General features: G+C 36.1%; 1 protein-coding gene across 1 annotated transcript; it reads left to right on the top strand.

Annotated features, from left to right (window-relative positions):
- Nucleotides 1–3,885: 3,885 nt before the first annotated feature.
- LOC144440066 (uncharacterized) lies at nt 3,886–16,043 on the top strand. Its single transcript, XM_078129313.1, has 4 exons — nt 3,886–3,995; nt 5,036–5,460; nt 11,286–11,475; nt 15,085–16,043. The coding sequence occupies exons 2-4, from the start codon at nt 5,084–5,086 to the stop codon at nt 15,193–15,195; spliced, it is 678 nt and encodes a 225-aa protein (XP_077985439.1). The 5' UTR covers nt 3,886–3,995; nt 5,036–5,083; the 3' UTR covers nt 15,196–16,043.
- Nucleotides 16,044–23,003: the final 6,960 nt, after the last annotated feature.

A 23,003-nucleotide genomic window follows, 5' to 3' on the forward strand; every position in this document is an offset into this window, starting at 1 on the left:
ATGAACCGCACCTTCGTAATATGTTCTCTGCAGATTCTGTCTCTCAGCTCATAACTTGCAGATTGAATCAGGTAGACACAATAACACACACACACACACACACACAGAAGATTTGTAATTACTGTAAAACATCAATTAAAGATGAATTTCACTTCTTACTCTGTTGCCCACTTTATTCAGACATCAGACAAAAGTTCATTCCATTGTATTACCGTAACCAGCCACATTTTGATAAGTTTACAAGACTCATGAGAACCACCAATATTCAGACTTTGAGAAACATTGCATATTTTTTACACTCGGCCTTCAAAATCTGAGTCGATAATGAATAGTATACCATTGATTTGTTTCGTTTTTCTGTCTTGATATGTTCTTTATTTACTTATTTTCTGTAACTCTTCTAGTGTCCATTTGTTATATCTTTATACGTTGGTACATAAGGCCAGTGGCCAATGTACCGAATAAACCATGTATATATGCCTTCCTTACCGAAGGAGACAGATTTAAACTGAATGCCTTCTGTAAGGGTAGTCTTGCAATTTCATGATTTAGGCAAGAAATTTGGCTCTACATCTGTGATTTTTTCAAGTCCCAGTGAAAATCAGTTGTCAAAAACGTTGTTCAAATGCCAGGAAAGCTTGCCATCCTCGATTGCACTCGGCTTTCGTGATCCCCTACATACCCAGGATATGTGCAACCGTTTCCACGGCAAATAATAAACAAAATTGAAACCCACATAACATTGCTATTATGCATCAGAAAGTTTACAATATACTTCATGGTACGCATCATAACAGTTGAACAAGTTTAATACAATGAAGTGATACAGTATTATTGCCCTACTTCGTCCCTGGGTAAAGTGTATACATTCTTGTTTCGATCGAGATTGGCAGACGCACCATGTACTCCAAATTGTATACATGAGTGAAAGGTGTGAAGTGAGCTGACGATCGTGACTGTATATTTTTGCAATAAAGCTTACAGATGATATGTATTTTCAGTGCTCACCTCCTTGCTTTGATGTAATAATCGTTAGATTCAACAAAAATATCAATACAAACACTTGAAACCCCTGAAAACAAAGTCTTTCTCAGTGTAGAACAACAGCATGTATCCATTCTGTAGCTTCCTGGTTTAACTTACATCGACATCGGTGGCGCACTTTCGAAGCGCGCGTGTTACCATATGATCATTTGATTAATCACGCAAATTGCTCATTAATATTCATGGCATTTTTACTAAAACTTAATCAGTTCTTGCCATTACTCAACAGAACAGTTGTGCCAAATTTTGTTTGAATTGAGCCAGCCGTTTTGGAGAAAACAATGACACAGACAGAAACACAGACAGACACACATACACACACACAGACTTTCACCCACTAATACATCTCTAAAATGCTTGTATATTAGGGACCAGTCAGTTTCTCCGGCTGGGGGGGGGGGGGATTTTGCCATCGGGCCGACAAAAAGTCACTGACAATCCCTATTTGTAAAACCAAAAACAGGCAGACCCCCCTATCACTTAATTCTAAAACATGATGATCCCCCTCCCATATACCATATTCACATAACAGGTATTTTTTTGATTGTGACTCAATGTGGACTGCTTGACTGTCTCACAAATACCTTATAGGATCCCGGGATAGCACTATCACATAATTATTGACAACACAGCGTACATATATTCAAAATAGAGTTTAATAGCATCTAGACCGTGAAAGATAGAGTAGAATTTAGCTTGAGAAGGGAATATATACACCTCTCACAGGGGGTCCTAGGGCTGGAGCATTTTTACTCTTAATAGGCAGTTTTGAGACTATTCAGACACTTTCAGGCAATAATTTTCAAGCTTTACAAGACAGCACCATCAAGTATCAGAAACTATTATTTATAACTTATTAGAGTTGAAATATGTTCTTAATCATTATATTACAGGTCAGGCACATCTAATGGTAGTATCATTGGTAAGGGAGATTTGAAGTTTTAAGGCAATTTTTTGACTATTTTGGCAAACATTTCACATCTTAAAAGACAATATCATCTCAAATTAGCATAGGGTGAAAATTCTTAAGAAAAGTTTAATACCATTATGACATTAAAAAAGTTGGTGTGTCTGATTGTTGGTTGAATGCATGAGTGACCTCTGGGGTTGAGGGAGTCCTAGGGGTCTCTCCAGCAGATCAGGTGGATTTTTGCTCTATTAAGGCAATTTTAGGTTATTCATAGCCTTTGAGGTAATATTTCAAAGCTTCGAAAGTTTTTGAAGCTAAAGTTAATGTAATGAGTTTTCCATATCACATAAAAATGGGCCCAATAACATTGGTACAGTAGCATTAACATTGCATGTATAGTATTAAAAGTCACTGGTATGTAAGAGAACTTTAGGTGGTCATGCCTAGTGCATAATACTTAATAGAAACTGGAATCTGATGAGAGGTGGTGATTTGTAGTGTCGATAAAATGTAGTGTCCAAAAAGTGCATGTACTCTTCATACTGAAGAGTAGAACGATTAAGATTAACTTCTTTTATAAACTATCTATGAAGATTACCATTACGAAACCTTCAAGTTCACTTTTGCCCCAAAGTACAATATAAGTGAAGCTCTGATTGTGAAACAGCCAAGCATTTACATGACATGTTCTGTAACTAGTGTTGTAGCTAGGTAATACATGTATATGTATAGAGTAGAGGTATGTTTGAACTCTTACGTGATCTGAAGTAATATTAAAAGAATTCATGTAAGAAACATGGACGTCGATAATAATGAATTATACATGTACCAGTCAGTTCAGACAAGGCTTTATGCCATTGTAGAAAAGGATTTTCTTCTTCCATCACAATCCAAAACACAATGACAACCCCCTATCCACAATTTTCAAAAACAGGGTGAACCACCCCAACCCGCCCCCATCCACCCACCCACCCCCATCCCGGCTGAAGAAACTACTGACATGTATGTTCTTAACTCTGGTGGAAAAGGGATGGTATGTTAGAGCATTTACCCTCCACGGTTAGAGCCAATTTGGGATGATTGTTATTACTCTTCTGATCATGTGAATTGACACAAGCAGCCCTTGACAAAGAAGACACCTTCTGTAATGCCGCATTGTTAACCGACACTGTAACCACATTGGTGGAAGTACGTGCAATATTTAGCAGACTTTTCCCTGCATGTATATATGTATGTATGTATGTATGTATGTATGTATGTATGTATGTATGTATGTATGTATGTATGTATGTATGTATGTATGTATGTATATATCCTCCATATATATATATATATATATATATATATATATATATATATATATATATATATATATATATATATATATATATATATATATATATATATATAACTCGGTGAGTATCAATCTGCTAAGATATATCATATATATATATCATATATATATATGCCAAAATGCCATTAGCGTTTTTTAACCTCATGGATAACTATCTGTATAGTACATGTATATATGTATGCATGGGCCTGTATAATATTGAAATAATATACTATATGTAGAAACATATACTGTAATGGCCTATATTACAATTGGAATGTATAGGTAGTATATGTAGAAACATAATATATGGTATTTTAATAGTATACTCAGGTCCGTACACACATATACACCTATATATATATATATATATAGTTATCCATGAGTTTAAAATGATACTTCATTTACCCATGCATGTGTTGTTTGTTTGTTTGTTTGTTTGTAACACGGTTCATGGCCTCCCTGTGTCACACAGTCAGTCTATATCATGGTAAGTTCATTTTGTGTCGAAATCGATTTTGACGAGCTGATCTGACAATGCTGCTCTCACGATCACAGGAACGAGGCTCTGGTTGTCATTAGCGACGTTTGTGTCACGTGACCACGAACCTAAACAGCAACGCTGCTTATAATAGTACACGGCATCTGAACTAGTAAAGACACCTGTAACGTCAACTATCGCAGTGAAATAACCCATTAACAGAAAAGGTAGGGAAGTATCCTTACAAGTCTACGAATTTAAAAGATCTAAATAATATGTTTGATCTAGTGACTGTGTAAATGTTTTCTCCTGAATTAATGAATATTTTTGTCACTGAGCAGTCGAGGAGACACAAGTACGTGCATTGTGCTTACACTAGGCTAGACTGTACAGTTTGTTCGAGAACACCTTGTGTGGAGTCATTTGCTTCGTGTTTGTTGGCAATCCTCGCCAAGTATATGCTTGAACCCTTGAAAATTGTAAATATAGTTCGGTTACGTATTGGAATAGGTTGTTTGCCTTAAACCACAGACAGAATGTATTGAAATGTTTAGTTAGCGGGCGTTATATTTCAAAGGTTTTGAATGCAAAGTGTCAATGAACCGGTGTACCAGTTTGCAACATGGCGACAATAAATAAACCAACTGCGGTTTAACAATTAAGTATGTAAACTCTTCGACAAGTAAAATGAAGGTTGTATATATCAGCTGTATGGGACAGTCGATGGAAAACAGTGTACAGTTAGATTTATTTGTTTATTTATTTATGCGTAGTCAGTTGCAGGTGCACCGGTGATCGGGAAGATACACTGTACACATTCGTAATTTGTGCTCGTGGTTCCACTGCGTTAGCAACACGGCCCTGGTTTGCATTGTACAAATACTGTATCATGAATATTAGTAAAAGTTTTACTTGCGACACATTGGGAACGTTGTAATCATTAAGGGAACGCAGATATTATATATCAGCAGTACAATTGGATCGAATGTAGTTTTTGAAACGCAGTAACACCCTTGTACAGTCGACGAGATAGACACAAGGGTGTTCAGCGTGTGCCTCCACAGAATGACAAAGGGCTTGTTTTGATACCTGTTTACTTTTGAATAATCCGATTATTGTTGAGATTTAACACAGAGTTGTACAGGAAAATGAAATCCATAGATAGTGGAAACAACTGACTTTAAAGGGGCGATGAGATACACTTACAGACACCTGTTGCTTCTTCATGTCATTTATTTACTTTCATTTCATTATCATCCATAACCAGGTAGAGCGGCGCTCTGCTGTTTACTTTCTCAACCTGAAGCCGTGAAAGATGACAACCCTTCCCAAGATAGCACCACGGGAAACACCAACAGTGGTTTCTGCGCCACCGTTAACCAAAAAAACAGGAAGTGCAAAGGGTACATTGCCAGCCGCTACCATAACAGTGAACGGTAAAATTCTCCCGGCGAGTGTCTGGGCTAGGGTCTCACATACGGCAGATGTAGGAAATCTGAGACCACATCAATTCCCTAGAATAAATCCTCTCCGGCCAGTAAGAGAAAGACGAACTGTGAGTCTTGAGACAACCGATGCACATCATGTTTTAGATCAACGAGTACTTGCTATGAAACAAAGGGAACATTACAGGTTTCATAGTTCTTGGGAAAAACCATTCTATGGATCACCAGCTGAAAAAGAAGCTTATAGGTAAGTCAAATAATTGATGTCATTGTGTATATTAGACAACTCCTAAATATTGATGTAGAAATCATTAACAAATGTAAACTCTGTACTTTATTTTATCTTGTAATATGTTGATAAAAGAGTTTTCAACATAATATGTGTCAAAATAATCGACATTTGAGAGTCAGACAGTGTTAATACATAAATCAGGACCCAAATCAATTCCATCTAACTACCGAGGAATTGCTATATCTAGTTGCCTTGGCAAATTATTCACAAGTATATTGAATAACAGGCTAACCGAATACATAGAAAACAAAAACATTCTACCATCAGAACAGTTTGGTTTTAGAAAAAATTGTCGTACTACGGACAATCTATTTATTTTAAAAACAGTTATCAATAAATATTTATATCAAAATGAACAACAAAAAACAAAACAAAAGGACAACAAAATTTATGCTTGTTTCATAGATATGAAAAAGGCATTTGATAGTGTCTCACATGATGGCCTCTTCCAAAAAATGCTTTCTAATAACATATTTGGTAACATGTATAAAATGATTAAACATATATACAGAAATGCAACTTACAAAGTGAAAACCAAAAATGGTTTAACACAAGAATTTAAATCATCTGTAGGAGTCAAACAAGGCTGTAACCTTAGCCCTACACTATTTAATATTTTCATTAGTGACCTACCAAGAATTTTTGATTCAAGTCATTGTGACGCACCAACTATCAATAACAAGGCAATCAGTTGCCTACTTTACGCTGATGATATTGTCCTTCTGTCAAAATCGAAGCAAGGGTTACAACACTGCCTTGACAAATTATCAAAGTACACACAGAAATGGAAACTCAAAGTTAACACTATGAAAACAAAAATCATGATATTCAATAAAAACAACAGACTGTTACAAAAAAGTGTTTTTTTCTTTGAGGGAGAAGAACTAGACATTGTAAAAAAATTCAACTACTTAGGTCTAATTATTTCTCCAAATGGAAAATCAAAAGAAGCAATGGTGAATTTAAAAAACAAAGGGATCAAAGCATTATTTTCACTAAAGTCAAAGTTAGGCAATCTTAGAAATCTAAGTCCACAATTAATGCTAGATATATTTGATAAACTAATAAGACCAATAGTTGTATATGGGTGTGACATATGGAGTGATGAGTGCTGCAAAGATTCACCAATTGAAACTGTAAATGTTAACTTCTGTCGGTTTATACTAGGAGTATCAAAGAAAACCACTAAAATGGGGATTTATGGGGAACTTGGAAGATTTCCATTAGATATATTTGTGAAAAAACAAGCGATAAAATATCTCGTCCATGTAATGAATACAAAAAACAACATATTACGAGAAGCTTTCAGTTTCAACAAAGAAAAAAAGACAACCTGGTACAAATCCACAACTTTGTACCTACCTAATAGTGACATAAATCAATTACAAGTCAATGAAATCAGTAAAAAAATAAAAACACAGCAAATAATCAACATTGAACATCAGCAACAAGCAAGCTTCATCTCACAGTGGAAAAACAGCTTAAATAACAGAGAGGAAAATGGAAATAATAACTGCAAACTCAGAACATACAAACTCATTAAATTAGATTTTAAGCTTGAACCATATCTAGAAAAATTAAATAACCCAGAATTGCGATCAATAATCTGTAAATTCAGACTAAGTGACCACAAACTTGAAATTGAAAAGGGTCGTCATCACAAAATACCAGCTAAAAGCAGATTATGTAAAATATGCAACTCAACCCTTGTAGAAGATGAAAAACACTTTATATTACAGTGTCCCCTGTATAATTTACTCAGGCATGACCTCTTTAGTGAAGCTGCTAAACATATTAATAATTACAGAAACTTGACAGAAGAACAACAATTTAAAGAAATAATGAGCAACAAAACTCTAATTATCGCACTTGGAAAATATATCAAACTTAGTAATATAAAAAGGGAGCACCACCTACAAAATACTCATAATATATAATTTGAAATGTCTAATTACCCTTCATTATTATTTTTTCATTAATATTATGTTTCAACTCGTTGAATAGTTATTGTTGTTGTTTTGTTTTGTTTTGTAGTCTTTATTATGATGTGTAATGTTACTTTTGAAAAGCCTATAAGTGTTATTATTATGATTTTTTTTTCCCCAATTTTATTTTATTTGTACCTTTAACAAATCCCCAGGGTTTTGTTACGTGTAATCAATAAATACTAAATACTAAATACATAAACATACAACCTGGAGTTGACTGTTGTGTTTCTTTTATTGACACACCTTGATTATAGAGATAGCAATAATTGGCTTACAAGATGAGACAACACAACTGTGTTGACATTTGACATTGCAAGTACTCTATCAAATATATATATGTGTAACAGTGTAATGCCAAGTGTAAATATACCATAGGGTCATGGAGGTCAAACACAACTGGTCTTGGCAATGAGTTTTTCAGTGACTTGTTAATCATTTAGTTGAAATCACTACATTTTCATGAGCTAAGAATGAGAAATTCAGGTTTGGAAATAGTGTGTGTGTGTGTTTGTTGTTGACACATGATGATGTAACTTGTATACCAAAGTATTATGTTCTTTCTTTACACACATGTACATTTTTATCAGTTGTCTGATAATCGCTGAGGAAGCTGAAACTCTGAATAAGACTAATAACATCCTTAATTAAGTCTACATGTACATTTATGTATATCTGTAGACAGTTGTGTCATCTAAGGCCTATGTAACATGCCACTGATACACACAGCAATTTCTTATAATATGACATACCCATGTGGTGATCATCACACTAGAAAACCCAGCAAACGCCTACACCCATATTATCAGATATGAACTTCTTTTAAGATCTTGATCTTTATACATGTGAGTTCATGTCATTGGAATCCCCTGGATTTCATATCAGTTAATAGGTTTCTTTGAAATTGATGATTGAGTGTAAGAGAATACACGCATATTGTATGGATAGTTCAGATGTTAGAAAAGGTTTTATGGGTGATGGTATTTTAATGTATAGCTTTTTGCTTGATTTTGTTATTAATTTTGATGACCTTGTTCATGACCTGTATTAATCTGACATTGCCTTATATATAAGCTAGTCTTTTTATTGGTGAAGGAAAGTAAGAAACAGAAAGCTGAGTGAGTAATATATGAGAAGGATCGCAGTGAACAAAGCTATTCAAATCAATAGAAACGTTGCTAGTGTAAGGAGATGTTTCATTGTGTGCATTGAAAAGAAAGGTTGTCGTTTGTTGCTAGGCAGGATTTCTGTAGTTGATAGGTATGAATGAACACTAACACTGGACATTCCAATAAAGAAATTGATGTGCTCTTTATAGAAATGGGCTGAGATACACAGAGAAGGCTGGATTGTGGGTGTTCTATGGTCAAAAGTGAAAACAAGTTTATGACAAAGTAGGAAGGGGACAACATGTAATGTTTGTGCTAAATAAATAAAAAAGAATACAAGGATGGGCTGGTGACAGGGAAACTACACAAGTGAGCAATGGCAGTTAGTGTCTGAAATAACTCTTAGACCATGTGCAATTTGTCCCCTTGTTTTGATTTTTAGCACGGCTGAACTGAGATCCAGTAGAGGTGTGTGTGAGTGTCTGTGTGCATGCGTGTGTGTGTGTGTGTGTGTGTGTGACTTAAACTAAAAAACTACTTAGCTAAATGCCAAATACGGTTTATGTTACTTTATAGGGAAATTGTTCAGATGAAAATGATTGCTCAATTAATTTACAGTTTGCTTAAACACAAACAGTATTGTAAAGGATGGAAATAGTGTTAAAGCTGGTTGGATGCTGTCTGAGTGTCTAGATATAGAAATGTTAAAGCTGGTTAGATGCTGTCTGAGTGTCTAGATATAGAATGTTAAAGCTGGTTGGATGCTGTCTGAGTGACTAGATATAGAAATGTTAAAGCTGGTTGGATGCTGTCTGAGTGACTAGATATAGAAATGTTAAAGCTGGTTAGATGCTGTCTGAGTGTCTAGATATAGAAATGTTAAAGCTGGTTAGATGCTGTCTGAGTGTCTAGATATAGAAATGTTAAAGCTGGTTGGATGCTGAGTGAGTGTCTAGATATAGAATGTTAAAGCTGGTTGGATGCTGAGTGAGTGTCTAGATATAGAATGTTAAAGCTGGTTGGATGCTGTCTGAGTGTCTAGATATAGAATGTTAAAGCTGGTTGGATGCTGTCTGAGTGTCTAGATATAGAAATGTTAAAGCTGGTTGGATGCTGTCTGAGTGTCTAGATATAGAAATGTTAAAGCTGGTTGGATGCTGTCTGAGTGTCTAGATATAAATGTTAAAGCTGGTTAGATGCTGTCTGAGTGTCTAGATATAGAAATGTTAAAGCTGGTTGGATGCTGTCTGAGTGTCTAGATATAGAATTTTAAAGCTGGTTGGATGCTGTCTGAGTGTCTAGATATAGAAATGTTAAAGCTGGTTGGATGCTGTCTGAGTGTCTAGATATAGAATGTTAAAGCTGGTTGGATGCTGAGTGAGTCACTAGATATAGAAATGTTAAAGCTGGTTGGATGCTGTCTGAGTGTCTAGATATAGAATGTTAAAGCTGGTTAGATGCTGTCTGAGTGTCTAGATATACTATAATAGAATGTTAAAGCTGGTTAGATGCTGTCTGAGTGTCTAGATATAGAAATGTTAAAGCTGGTTGGATGCTGTCTGAGTGTCTAGATATAGAAATGTTAAAGTTGGTTGGATGCTGAGTGAGTGTCTAGATATAGAAATGTTAAAGCTGGTTGGATGCTGAGTGAGTGTCTAGATATAGAATGTTAAAGCTGGTTGGATGCTGTCTGAGTGTCTAGATATAGAATGTTAAAGCTGGTTAGATGCTGTCTGAGTGTCTAGATATAGAAATGTTAAAGCTGGTTGGATGCTGTCTGAGTGTCTAGATATAGAATGTTAAAGCTGGTTAGATGCTGTCTGAGTGTCTAGATATAGAAATGTTAAAGCTGGTTGGATGCTGAGTGAGTGTCTAGATATAGAATGTTAAAGCTGGTTGGATGCTGTCTGAGTGTCTAGATATAGAAATGTTAAAGCTGGTTGGATGCTGAGTGAGTGTCTAGATATAGAATGTTAAAGCTGGTTAGATGCTGAGTGAGTGTCTAGATATAGAATGTTAAAGCTGGTTGGATGCTGAGTGAGTGTCTAGATATAGAATGTTAAAGCTGGTTGGATGCTGTCTGAGTGTCTAGATATAGAAATGTTTAAGGCGTGATGACTCATTTCTATTCCTGGTTAAAGGAATTAATTCTCATATCCAAAAATAATACTCCTGAACTTTGGTGATAATTCTTGGGATGTGGCAATGAAACATTAGTCTTGATAACCCTATTGTAGATCAGGTTAGGTGTAAAATGCAATTTTCATCAATGACATGAACACCAAAACTGTTGGATAGATTGGTCTGAAATTCTCTTGGAAATTGGAATGTTTTTAGGAGTGACACATGTGTACAGGTAGATGAAGAAAAGAAGAGTTGATGACCTATTGATTGTTGATTATAGGCAAAGTAGATTTGAAAAAAAGTGACTTTTGTTCAGAAATCTTGAACTCCAAAACTGCGAGGCAGCATTGGACTGAAGTTTGATGGCAGTGTTTTCAAGGAGATATAGATGACAAATTGTGATATGATGACAGCATTATTAGTATACAAATTAGGTCTAAGATGTGTCTAAAGTTTTGAACTTACCATTGATGGGGTGTTTTGAGACTATCATGAAATAGTGGCTAAAACTTGCCAAAGCACGTATATACATGTATACTAACTTTATGTCATTTTGTTGTAGGCGTGATACACGTTCAAAGCTGAAAGAACAAATGGCTGACAAACTTAGCTTTGCCAAACAGATACTCAAAGACAAGGTTCAAGAAAGTGAGCAAGCTGTGAATTATGACAGGAAATGTATAGAAGATGACAGAAATGATATAGTGAAGAAAGCAACCTATCTCAAACAATTTAGAGATGAAAATAAAAAGGTTAGGCATTGTATTGGTTTGTTTTGCATTGTATTATGTTTTATTGTATCATATTGTATTGTATTATAATTGTATTGTATTGATTTATTCACTGGATACAAAAAGAATACAAATATGTGAAGACCTAGTTTGATCTGAAGTAGTCAAGACTGTGACACTGATCAAATCTAAAATGCAGGAAAAACTATTTGAAGACTCAATAATGATTTGTTGAAAGTAATCCTCAACATACTGATCTAAGTAGTACTCTTTGTCAATGTTTGTATGGCTGTAAGGCAATGGCCTAGTCCCCTCCACCACAGACAAGGAAGAAACAGATCAACAACAGACCACCTCCCATTGTCTGAACTATAGTCTTGGGTAAATATATTAATTAGTACTCTAATTGTCATAGAAATAACTTTCAATGTGTGAATCTGCCTGGATTTAAGATATTGTCGTATAAATAACCACACCATAATAAACGGATAATATTTGTATCACAACTTTACCCGGATATTGTATTGGCATAGGGAGTAAATGTAGTCTGTTGAATAATAGAGAAGAGACACTACACTGTCTATGGTTGTAGTGGAGGGGAAACACTACACTGTCTATGGTTGTAGTGGAGGGGAAACACTACACTGTCTATGGTTGTAGTGGAGGGGAAACACTACACTACGATTGTAGTGGAGGGGAAACACTACACTGTCTATGGTTGTAGTGGAGGGGATCACTACACTATGATTGTAGTGGAGGGGAAACACTACACTGTCTATGGTTGTAGAGGGGGGGGGGAACACTACACTGTCTATGGTTGTAGTGGAGGGGAAACACTACACTGTCTATGGTTGTAGAGGGGGGGGGAACACTACACTGTCTATGGTTGTACTGGAGGGGAAACACTACACTGTCTATGGTTGTAGTGGAGGGGAAACACTACACTGTCTATGGTTGTAGTGGAGGGGATCACTACACTATGATTGTAGTGGAGGGGAAACACTACACTGTCTATGGTTGTAGAGGGGGGGGGACACTACACTGTCTATGGTTGTAGTGGAGGGGAAACACTACACTACGATTGTAGTGGAGGGGAAACACTACACTATGATTGTAGTGGAGGGGAAACACTACACTGTCTATGATTGTAGAGGGGGGGGACACTACACTGTCTATGGTTGTAGTGGAGGGGAAACACTACACTACAATTGTAGTGGAGGCGAAACACTACACTGTCTATGGTTGTAGAGGGGGGGGCACTACACTGTCTATGGTTGTAGAGGAGGGGAAACACTACACTGTCTATGGTTGTAGAGGGGGGGGACACTACACTGTCTATGGTGAACTTGTAGTGGAGGGGAACACTACACTATGATTGTAGTGGAGGGTAAACACTACACTGTCTATGGTTGTAGAGGGGGGGGGGGACACTACACTGTCTATGGTGAACTTGTAGTGGAGAGGATCACTACACTATGATTGTAGTGCTAGTGTAGGGGAAACACTACACTGTCTATGGTTGTAGAGGGGGGGGACACTACACTGTCTATGGTTGTAGTGGAGGGGAAACACTACACTATGATTGTAGTGGAGGGGAAACACTACACTGTCTATTGTTGTAGAGGGGGGGGGACACTACACTGTCTATGGTTGTAGTGGAGGGGAAACACTACACTGTCTATGGTGAACTTGTAGTGGAGGGGAAACACTAAACTATGATTGTAGTGGAGGGTAAACACTACACTGTCTATGGTTGTAGAGGGGGGAAACACTACACTGTCTATGGTGAACTTGTAGTGGAGGGGAAACACTACACTATGATTGTAGTGGAGGGTAAACACTACACTGTCTATGGTTGTAGAGGGGGGGAAACACTACACTGTCTATGGTGAACTTGTAGTGGAGGGGAAACACTACACTATGATTGTAGTGGAGGGTAAACACTACACTGTCTATGGTTGTAGAGGGGGGGGGGACACTACACTGTCTATGGTGAACTTGTAGTGGAGGGGAAACACTACACTATGATTGTAGTGGAGGGGAAACACTACACTGTCTATGGTTGTAGAGGGGGGAACACTACACTGTCTATGGTTGTACTGGAGGGGAAACACTACACTGTCTATGGTTGTAGAGGGGGGGGGGACACTACACTGTCTATGGTGAACTTGTAGTGGAGGGGAAACACTACACTATGATTGTAGTGGAGGGGAAACACTACACTGTCTATGGTTGTACTGGATGGGGAACACTACACTATGGTTGTAGTGGAGGGGACACACTACACTGTCTATGGTTGTACTGGAGGGGAAACACTATACTATGGTTGTAGTGGAGGGGAAACACTACACTATGATTGTAGTGGAGGGGAAACACTACACTGTCTATGGTTGTACTGGAGGGGAAACACTATACTGTCTATGGTTGTAGTGGAGGGGAAACACTACACTATGATTGTAGTGGAGGGGACACATTACACTGTCTATGTTGTAGTGGAGGGGAAACACTACAGTGTTTGTGGTTGTGCATGTTTTAGTGTATTTTTGAAACAAGCGATACCAGTGCAGCATACTGGAGATAATAACTGAGCTCATATATCCCCCTAATATCATAACTAGGCAAAGCCCATAAGCTCGCGCAGGGTAGATTCATTTGTGACCGGCTGCCTGGGCCAGGATTCGTACACTTGATTTGGGTCATTTTCCAGGGGTATTGACCATCAAAATTTATTTTATTGAATGACATCTAATTCTCTGACATATACGAGAGAAGTAAAGAAAGTCAACACTCTATGCAGTTGTTGGTTTCAAAAACCATCATAGCCATTAGATTAATATTGTTGATTTTCAATCAGCCAACTTATCATAGATCGACCCTCCACCAACGTTGGTCTTTGGATAAATGTTTTGTTAACATTTTGCCAAACATCATGATTTCTGAATTCAACTCGATGATTTAGGAATATTACTGTACCAACAAACATAGGAAAGCAGTTATTCTTTTTAGAACATGTAAAAAAAAATCAATTATCGACAATATAAATGTCAAAACCGCACTTCCACAACCCGGAAATTCAACTGCGCTATGTCATCAGTGGTCCGTATCACGTACTGCCGTGCGTCAAACTTCCAAATAATTTCTCCTAGTGGTACAGCGATGCCTTGATACTCGTTACAATGTTACGATAATCATGCCAACAGGCCTACTGTTACAATATTGCAATGCATGACGGTGTTATGTCGCCTATGCTATATGACGATACGGTAGCGTGTGGAGGATGCATGTAGCACGTAGAAGCACATAGTATATGGAAGGCACATGCGTAGTCACTGCGCGCCGCAATGCATCCCTGGGAGAACCACCAAATTTTTTCGCATAGTATATACGACGCGCATGCGTACTAGTCATTGAGCCGCTACGCGGCAGCTTTGCTGCCGCTGCGCGAGCTATTAACACCTTTGAACAATACCCAGTAATGCATTGCTGATCTGTTTCTTCAGAGACCCTACACCACGGTCTATGGTTTCTTCCCTGTCTGTGCCGCCATAGATGCTTTGCTTTCTAATGGGATTACCTGGGTATAGTATGAATCTATGTTAATTTTGTGTTTTTATTTATTTTCTTTGGCAGTTAATGGAATGGAAAGAACACCAGGACCATCTCAACAGATTACTTCAAAACAAATATGAGCAAGAGTTAATACGCTATAATCCGATAAACTGGAGCCATTCACTTACTTGATTTAGTTTGAAATACAATTTTTTAAAATATAAATACTGTATATATAACTGTTCTTGTTTATTTGATCCAATACACTGTCACTGTGATGGAGGTTTTGTGTTTGAATCCCACATTCTGACTATCCAAGGAGCCACTCAGACTGGATTCTTTTGTTGAACCAATTTGAAATATACATTATCTCTGCCAGACAAGTTATTTCTCTCACCCAAATTTGAATCTTAATCTGACATTGGTCTGTAATAGCCATTAATACTGTATTATATTAATCAATGGCAAAACCTGAATACATGTACACACCTACAGTGGGTCTCCATCAGTTACCATTTCCGTCCAATTTTAATCTGGTATACACAACTAACCATTGTACATGTAGTACATAATACATAGTTTATAATATACTACGTTATTAATCAACATAATGTTTTCATATGCAAGCTGGTGTAAAAAACAAAATAGAATAGAAATACATTTCAATCATAGTTTAACTAGTCAGTCTATCATTTGTCTGGTTAATAACCATCAAAGAACTCTTTTTTTTTGTATGCATCGTAAGTAGCTGGATGTTGTTGTCTATGGAAACTACATTGTCAAACCATTGGAAGAGGTATAGTCATACTTGAATGCCACACTATTAAGAGACAGAAAGGTAGAACTATTACTTAAACTTGTTAACACTATACTGTACAGTGATGATAGTGTAAGCTACAGTGGCAAGACTTGTTATTCACTATACTGTACTGTGATGATAGTGTAAGCTACAGTGGTAAGACTATTGTTATTCACTATACTGTACTGTGATGATAGTGTAAGCTACAGTGGTAAGACTTGTTATTCACTATACTGTACTGTGACGATAGTGTAAGCTACAGTGGTAAGACTTGTTATTCACTATACTATACAGTGATGATAGTGTAAGCTACAGTGGTAAGACTTGTTATTCACTATACTATACAGTGATGATAGTGTAAGCTACAGTGGTAAGACTTGTTATTCACTATACTGTACAGTGATGATAGTGTAAGCTACAGTGGTAAGACTTGTTATTCACTATACTGTACTGTGATGATAGTGTAAGCTACAGTGGTAAGACTTGTTATTCACTATACTATACAGTGATGATAGTGTAAGCTACAGTGGTAAGACTTGTTATTCACTATACTGTACAGTGATGATAGTGTAAGCTACAGTGGTAAGACTTGTTATTCACTATACTGTACAGTGATGATAGTGTAAGCTACAGTGGTAAGACTATTGTTATTCACTATACTGTACAGTGATGATAGTGTAAGCTACAGTGGTAAGACTTGTTATTCACTATACTGTACAGTGATGATAGTGTAAGCTACAGTGGTAAGACTTGTTATTCACTATACTGTACTGTGATGATAGTGTAAGCTACAGTGGTAAGACTATTGTTATTCACTATACTGTACTGTGATGATAGTGTAAGCTACAGTGGTAAGACTTGTTATTCACTATACTGTACTGTGATGATAGTGTAAGCTACAGTGGTAAGACTATTGTTATTCACTATACTGTACTGTGATGATAGTGTAAGCTACAGTGGTAAGACTTGTTATTCACTATACTGTACAGTGATGATAGTGTAAGCTACAGTGGTAAGACTATTGTTATTCACTATACTGTACAGTGATAATAGCGTAAGCTACAGTGGTAAGACTATTGTTATTCACTATACTGTACAGTGATGATAGTGTAAGCTACAGTGGTAAGACTTGTTAATATTCACTATACTGTACTGTGATGATAGTGTAAGCTACAGTGGTAGGACTTGTTATTCACTATACTGTACAGTGATGATAGTGTAAGCTACAGTGGTAAGACTTGTTATTCACTATACTGTACAGTGATGATAGTGTAAGCTACAGTGGTAAGACTATTGTTATTCACTATACTGTACTGTGATGATAGTGTAAGCTACAGTGGTAGGACTTGTTATTCACTATACTGTACTGTGATGATAGTGTAAGCTACAGTGGTAAGACTTGTTATTCACTATACTGTACTGTGATGATAGTGTAAGCTACAGTGGTAAGACTTGTTAACACTATACTGTACTGTGATGATAGTGTAAGCTACAGTGGTAAGACTATTGTTATTCACGAACTATAACTAAGTTTACATGGTTATTGTCAGATATGACTAAGTTTACATGGTTATTGATATGACTGTGAAACGTGAGTGACTTATTATGGTGAAATAGTTGGCATGTTACTGTAACAGAGACTAAAATTGACAAGTATTCTCTTTCCTATTGTAGCAGTATTCATATGTTAAACAATAACCAACCAGTCACTATTCTTCATGGCTCAAACTGGTAATTAGGTTTACATATGAAGATTAATGTTAGCACCAATGGGTAAAGTCTGGCTCTGTCTGTCTGTGTCCATCCGTACATCTCTGACTTTCGTCAGCCAATTCTTTTAAACCTGGCACAATGAGGTGACATATCATACCCGGTATGAAGCTGTCATTATTAGATTAGATTGAGTGGTATTACTGAATGTAATGTCTAAAAGTCTGAACCCCATAAATTATCACATCAGTCACTTTTTGATGCCACTTTTCAGCTTCTATCATTATTGTCAATCAATTTTTGAAAGCTACATGTACGTATCAGAGATTTATGATAAGTATCTTTTGCTACAATTTACAAATACTTTGAGATTAATCTGTGACTGAAAAAGCTAAAAACTGCCTTCATGTAAGACATACTTTGGAGCTGTGTCTTTGATGCGGATTCGTTATTTTTCTATGAATTTCCATACTGTTAATACACATGACATCTTTTTAAGCACAACTGGATGAGTTTCAGTTAAGTACTGTGGGCAGTGTAGGTAATTGTGAGCTGCATGTACATGTGTGTGACTGTGTAAATAACCAAATAACTACAAAAACTACAGAGCATAATGGTGTGACACTGATGGGGCTATATTCCTACATGTTACATGAACAAATATTCAACACCCTGTTGTAATTATTGAAATAAGATCTAAAAATGCATAGTAATTTTTGGTCAAAACTCTTGACCACCAAAACTACAGGGCATATTAGAAGGGATCATACATGTATAGTTGATAACTTGGTGTTCCTATGGTGTCTAGACATAATAAATAGTTGATAACTTGGTGTTCCAAGGGTGTCTAGATGATAAATAATTGATAACTTGGTGTTCCTAGGGTGTCTAGATAATAAATAGTTCAAGACAAGATGTCTGATCTTATTATTACGTGCAATTTAGACCACAAATGTGAGTTTAATTATTTTTAATTATGTAGTGATAAATGAGTATATGATCAGTATCATGTTCATATGTGCTACAATGCCATTGGCACTAAGAGTATCATGTTCATATGTGCTACAGAGCCATTGGCATATTTGAGTGTCATGTTCAGTTGTGCTACAATGCCATTGGCACTATTTTTTGTTAATTCCTGTATTGCATACACTATTGATATTGTACTAACATTTCTTTGCTTGTTTAAGTTGATGACCATTTTACTTCTTTTTTTTTTTTCTACAATGTTTCAATAATAAGTTTGTATACACTGTACATTTACGGTTGACTTTCATTGTAAAAATACAAAATGTACACACACACAGACACAGAGTCATCACTTGAACTGATGTATTTATCAATTGTTTGTGGAATAAATTGAAACTTTTATATTTTGCTGTGAATATTTTCATTGTGTTTCAGACATATTAAACTAATCTTTATGGTGATAAGGTTATTGCCTGGATTCAATGTGCATACTCTCCATTGAATTGTGTTGGAATTGATATAATGGGTATATGAATTATATCAGAATCGACACTGGGTATATCAATTGTATTGGCATCGATGCTGGGTATATGATAATAGCTCTTATAATGCTGCAGCAGAGGCCAGAAAAATGGCTCATTCTCGCAAGCCAGAACACTTATATTTCTGCTGAAGCAACGAAATGTGTACTTTGGCATCTTTCATTGTACTTTTCACGATTTCTTTGAAATTATAAAATATTCATGAGCAAATGACATCATGATGATCCAACCAATCAAAGAACCTATATACTCAAAACACAATTCCCCATATGTACCTGATGCATGTGGTTATGGATGTTGATCGGCTACTATTGCTATGATTTGTCACTGAAATAAATAAAATGACTTTTATAGATGCCACTGTGAGTAAATATATTAAGTTTTATAGGGCCATTCCCTTGAATCAACCATATTTTCTGGCCATATCAAATGAGTCCAACAGGCAGACATAACATGGCCTGAACGCATACAGATGCATGCATTGAGGGAGTGTGTATGAATATGAACGGGTGATTTGAAAGACCTGTGTACAGTTACTACCGGTAGTACATGTAAAACCACTAGGATAACAAGATTTGAAGGCGTTAAAGAGTATAAAGTGAGAATGAGGAAAGATTTGTTGTAAATTGTAAATTAAGTGCTCAGATATACATTATTGTATACCAGACATCGCACTGAGTAAGTACATGAACACAGTCCCAGAGTTCCGTTGACCATTGTGCTAAAAGGTCATACTTATTAATAAACATTCAGTCCAGGTTCAGTTGTGAAATTAAGTATTGCAAACAACACTTCAATAACCTCAGGTTGTGAATGAAATTATTTTTATCTCGAGTAAACTCGTATGAATTGACTGATCTTGGATTGCTATACTGTACTTGTGTGGCTGTTGTACCATGGGTATTACTATTACAAATTCGCAATCTTATCTAACAGTACACAGCATCGGTGGAATCCATGCTCTCATCCAAACCCTATTTGATACTTCCAGACAAGATTTGTAAGTTGTTATTTTCTGTTCATACCATTCCCACCTTTTTGTATTCTGACAAAATTAAATTTCAGCAACAAGAACCCAGCTTGTCCAAGTCTGGTCAATGTGGTGTACATAATATGCCAAGGCATTGTATATCATGTGGTATGCATGAGGCAATCTGATTGGTTAATTGTAGTGTTGATGTACAAAACGGCAAAATTAGCTATGTAGGAATAACCAATTTGTAAGTGAATGAAACCATAGCCTCTTGGATGGTGTTGTACACGTAAAAAGAGGCTGTGGTTTACAACAATGAAGTAATATCACAACTAGAAATAACCATCATTATATAATATACCATCATTATATATATATATATATATATATATATATATATATATATATATATATATATATATATATATATATATATATATATATATATATATATATATATATATATATATATATATATATATATATATATATATATAATAGTTTTGGTAGTACTGGAACTCTTTCTTGGTTGTAACTCAGAGTTTCATGCATTGTGCGATCACCAGACAACTGTTTTCTACTCTCTGGGTGTGCTGTTTATATAGAGTGCAGACAATAGAAATATCATCACTATTGTCTGTGTAGGTGGGTTGGTGTTGTGTGTGTGGAGGTGTTGGTTGTTATTGTGTGAGTTATTGGGTGCGGACAAGTAGGTGTTGGCGGGTTGTTACACGTTGGCCTTTGATGTTCCGTTAGTTAACGGGTTTAGTTTAGGTGATAGATGCTCTATTGAAGTTGGACAAATAAAACTTATTCTTGTGTCGGCATTTGGATATCAACTCAGTTCTTTTGTTTAGTGTGGAGTTTTTGTCTGCTTTAATGATGGTTAGTTTTTCGGTTAAACACAGGTTGCATCGTTTTGTTTTATTGGTGTATGCTTGGGCTGTCTTGCTGATGGACCAGGATACGGAAAAAGGCTCGTTGTTTCTTTTCAGCACACCCAGAGAGTAGAAAACAGTTGTTTGATGGTCGCACAATGCGTGAAACTCCGAGTTACAACCAAGAAAGAGTTCCAGTACTACCAAAACTATTGCGCTCTGCCACTGTGGTATAGAGCACTGTCTTAGCAGATTGATACTCATCGAATTATATATATATATATAACAGATAACAGAGCAAAAAATTATTACAAATTACGTAACAGCACATTTTGCAAAAGATGTGAAATGGATAGAGGCATGTGAAATGAGATTTTGTGAGACAGCACGCTCACTTGCTTGCCCCCACACACACACACACACACACACACACACACACACATACACATTATGAAAGACAATTAAGAGCTATGAAATTTCTTTAACCTTGATATATATAATTGAAATAAATTAGAATAAAATCTTTACACTGCATCTTTGTGAAAATGTGTTACAAATGTACCATTATCATAGCCCTCATTCAAATTTGACTGACAAGCCTAAGTTTACAGTAAATTTCTAATATTGCACATTATAACTATTCAGTAGAGTAAAGTAATAAAGCCTTCAATGAATATTACTCATATTGCAAGTACTGCATTATAGATATCAGGCAAGATGTTAGCTATTCAACGGATACACAGGCATGCTTTGACAAATGGCTATCGATGCATACATAGATCATATAACCTATTTCTATGACATCACTGGATGAATACATAGATCATATAACCTATTTCTATGACATCACTGGATGCATACATAGATCATATAACCTATTTCTATGACATCACTGGATGAATACATAGATCATATAACCTATTTCTATGACATCACTGGATGAATACATAGATCATATAACCTATTTCTATGACATCACTGGATGCATACATAGATCATATAACCTATTTCTATGACATCACTGGATGCATACATAGATCATATAACCTATTTCTATGACATCACTGGATGAATACATAGATCATATAACCTATTTCTATGACATCACTGGATGCATACACAGATCATATAACCTATTTCTATGACATCACTGGATGAATACATAGATCATATAACCTATTTCTATGACATCACTGGATGAATACATAGATCATATAACCTATTTCTATGACATCACTGGATGCATACATAGATCATATAACCTATTTCTATGACATCACTGGATGCATACATAGATCATATAACCTATTTCTATGACATCACTGGATGAATACATAGATCATATAACCTATTTCTATGACATCACTGGATGCATACACAGATCATATAACCTATTTCTATGACATCACTGGATGAATACATAGATCATATAACCTATTTCTATGACATCACTGGATGCATACACAGATCATATAACCTATTTCTATGACATCACTGGATGAATACATAGATCATATAACCTATTTCTATGACATCACTGGATGCATACACAGATCATATAACCTATTTCTATGACATCACTGGATGCATACACAGATCATATAACCTATTTCTATAACATCACTGGATGCATACACAGATCATATAACCTATTTCTATGACATCACTGGATGCATACACAGATCATATAACCTATTTCTATAACATCACTGGATGCATACACAGATCATATAACCTATTTCTATAACATCACTGGATGCATACACAGATCATATAACCTATTTCTATGACATCACTGGATACATACACAGATCATATAACCTATTTCTATAACATCACAGGACGTAGTCCTTAGTAACTAACAAAATCAACTACACTGGAGTCAGTAGACCAATTTGTGGTGAGCACACAAACATTGCAAGATTCAACTCTTAATGCTGTCAATTTACTAATAGCTTACATATTTATGGATAAAACAAAACTTGGCAGTCCAGAAATTCTTTAGAAACCATAATCAATAAAAAAAAATACATGTCTGGTATTACTGCACAGAAGCTACACAAGAGTACATTACTGTCAAATGATACCCCCCCCCCCATTCCCCCTGCCCCATCACTCTTTCAGTCCAC

Source organism: Glandiceps talaboti, chromosome 1, assembly GCF_964340395.1.
Source record: "Glandiceps talaboti chromosome 1, keGlaTala1.1, whole genome shotgun sequence".
NCBI classification, from domain to species: Eukaryota; Metazoa; Hemichordata; class Enteropneusta; family Spengelidae; genus Glandiceps; species Glandiceps talaboti.

Excerpts from the sequence above, each read along its gene's own strand:
- LOC144440066 (XM_078129313.1), top strand. The coding sequence starts at position 5,084 with ATGACAACCCTTCCCAAGATAGCACCACGGGAAACACCAACAGTGGTT. Across the intron at positions 5,461-11,285 it reads GCTGAAAAAGAAGCTTATAG|GCGTGATACACGTTCAAAGC; the intron begins GTAAGTCAAATA and ends ATTTTGTTGTAG. Across the intron at positions 11,476-15,084 it reads TTAGAGATGAAAATAAAAAG|TTAATGGAATGGAAAGAACA; the intron begins GTTAGGCATTGT and ends TTTCTTTGGCAG.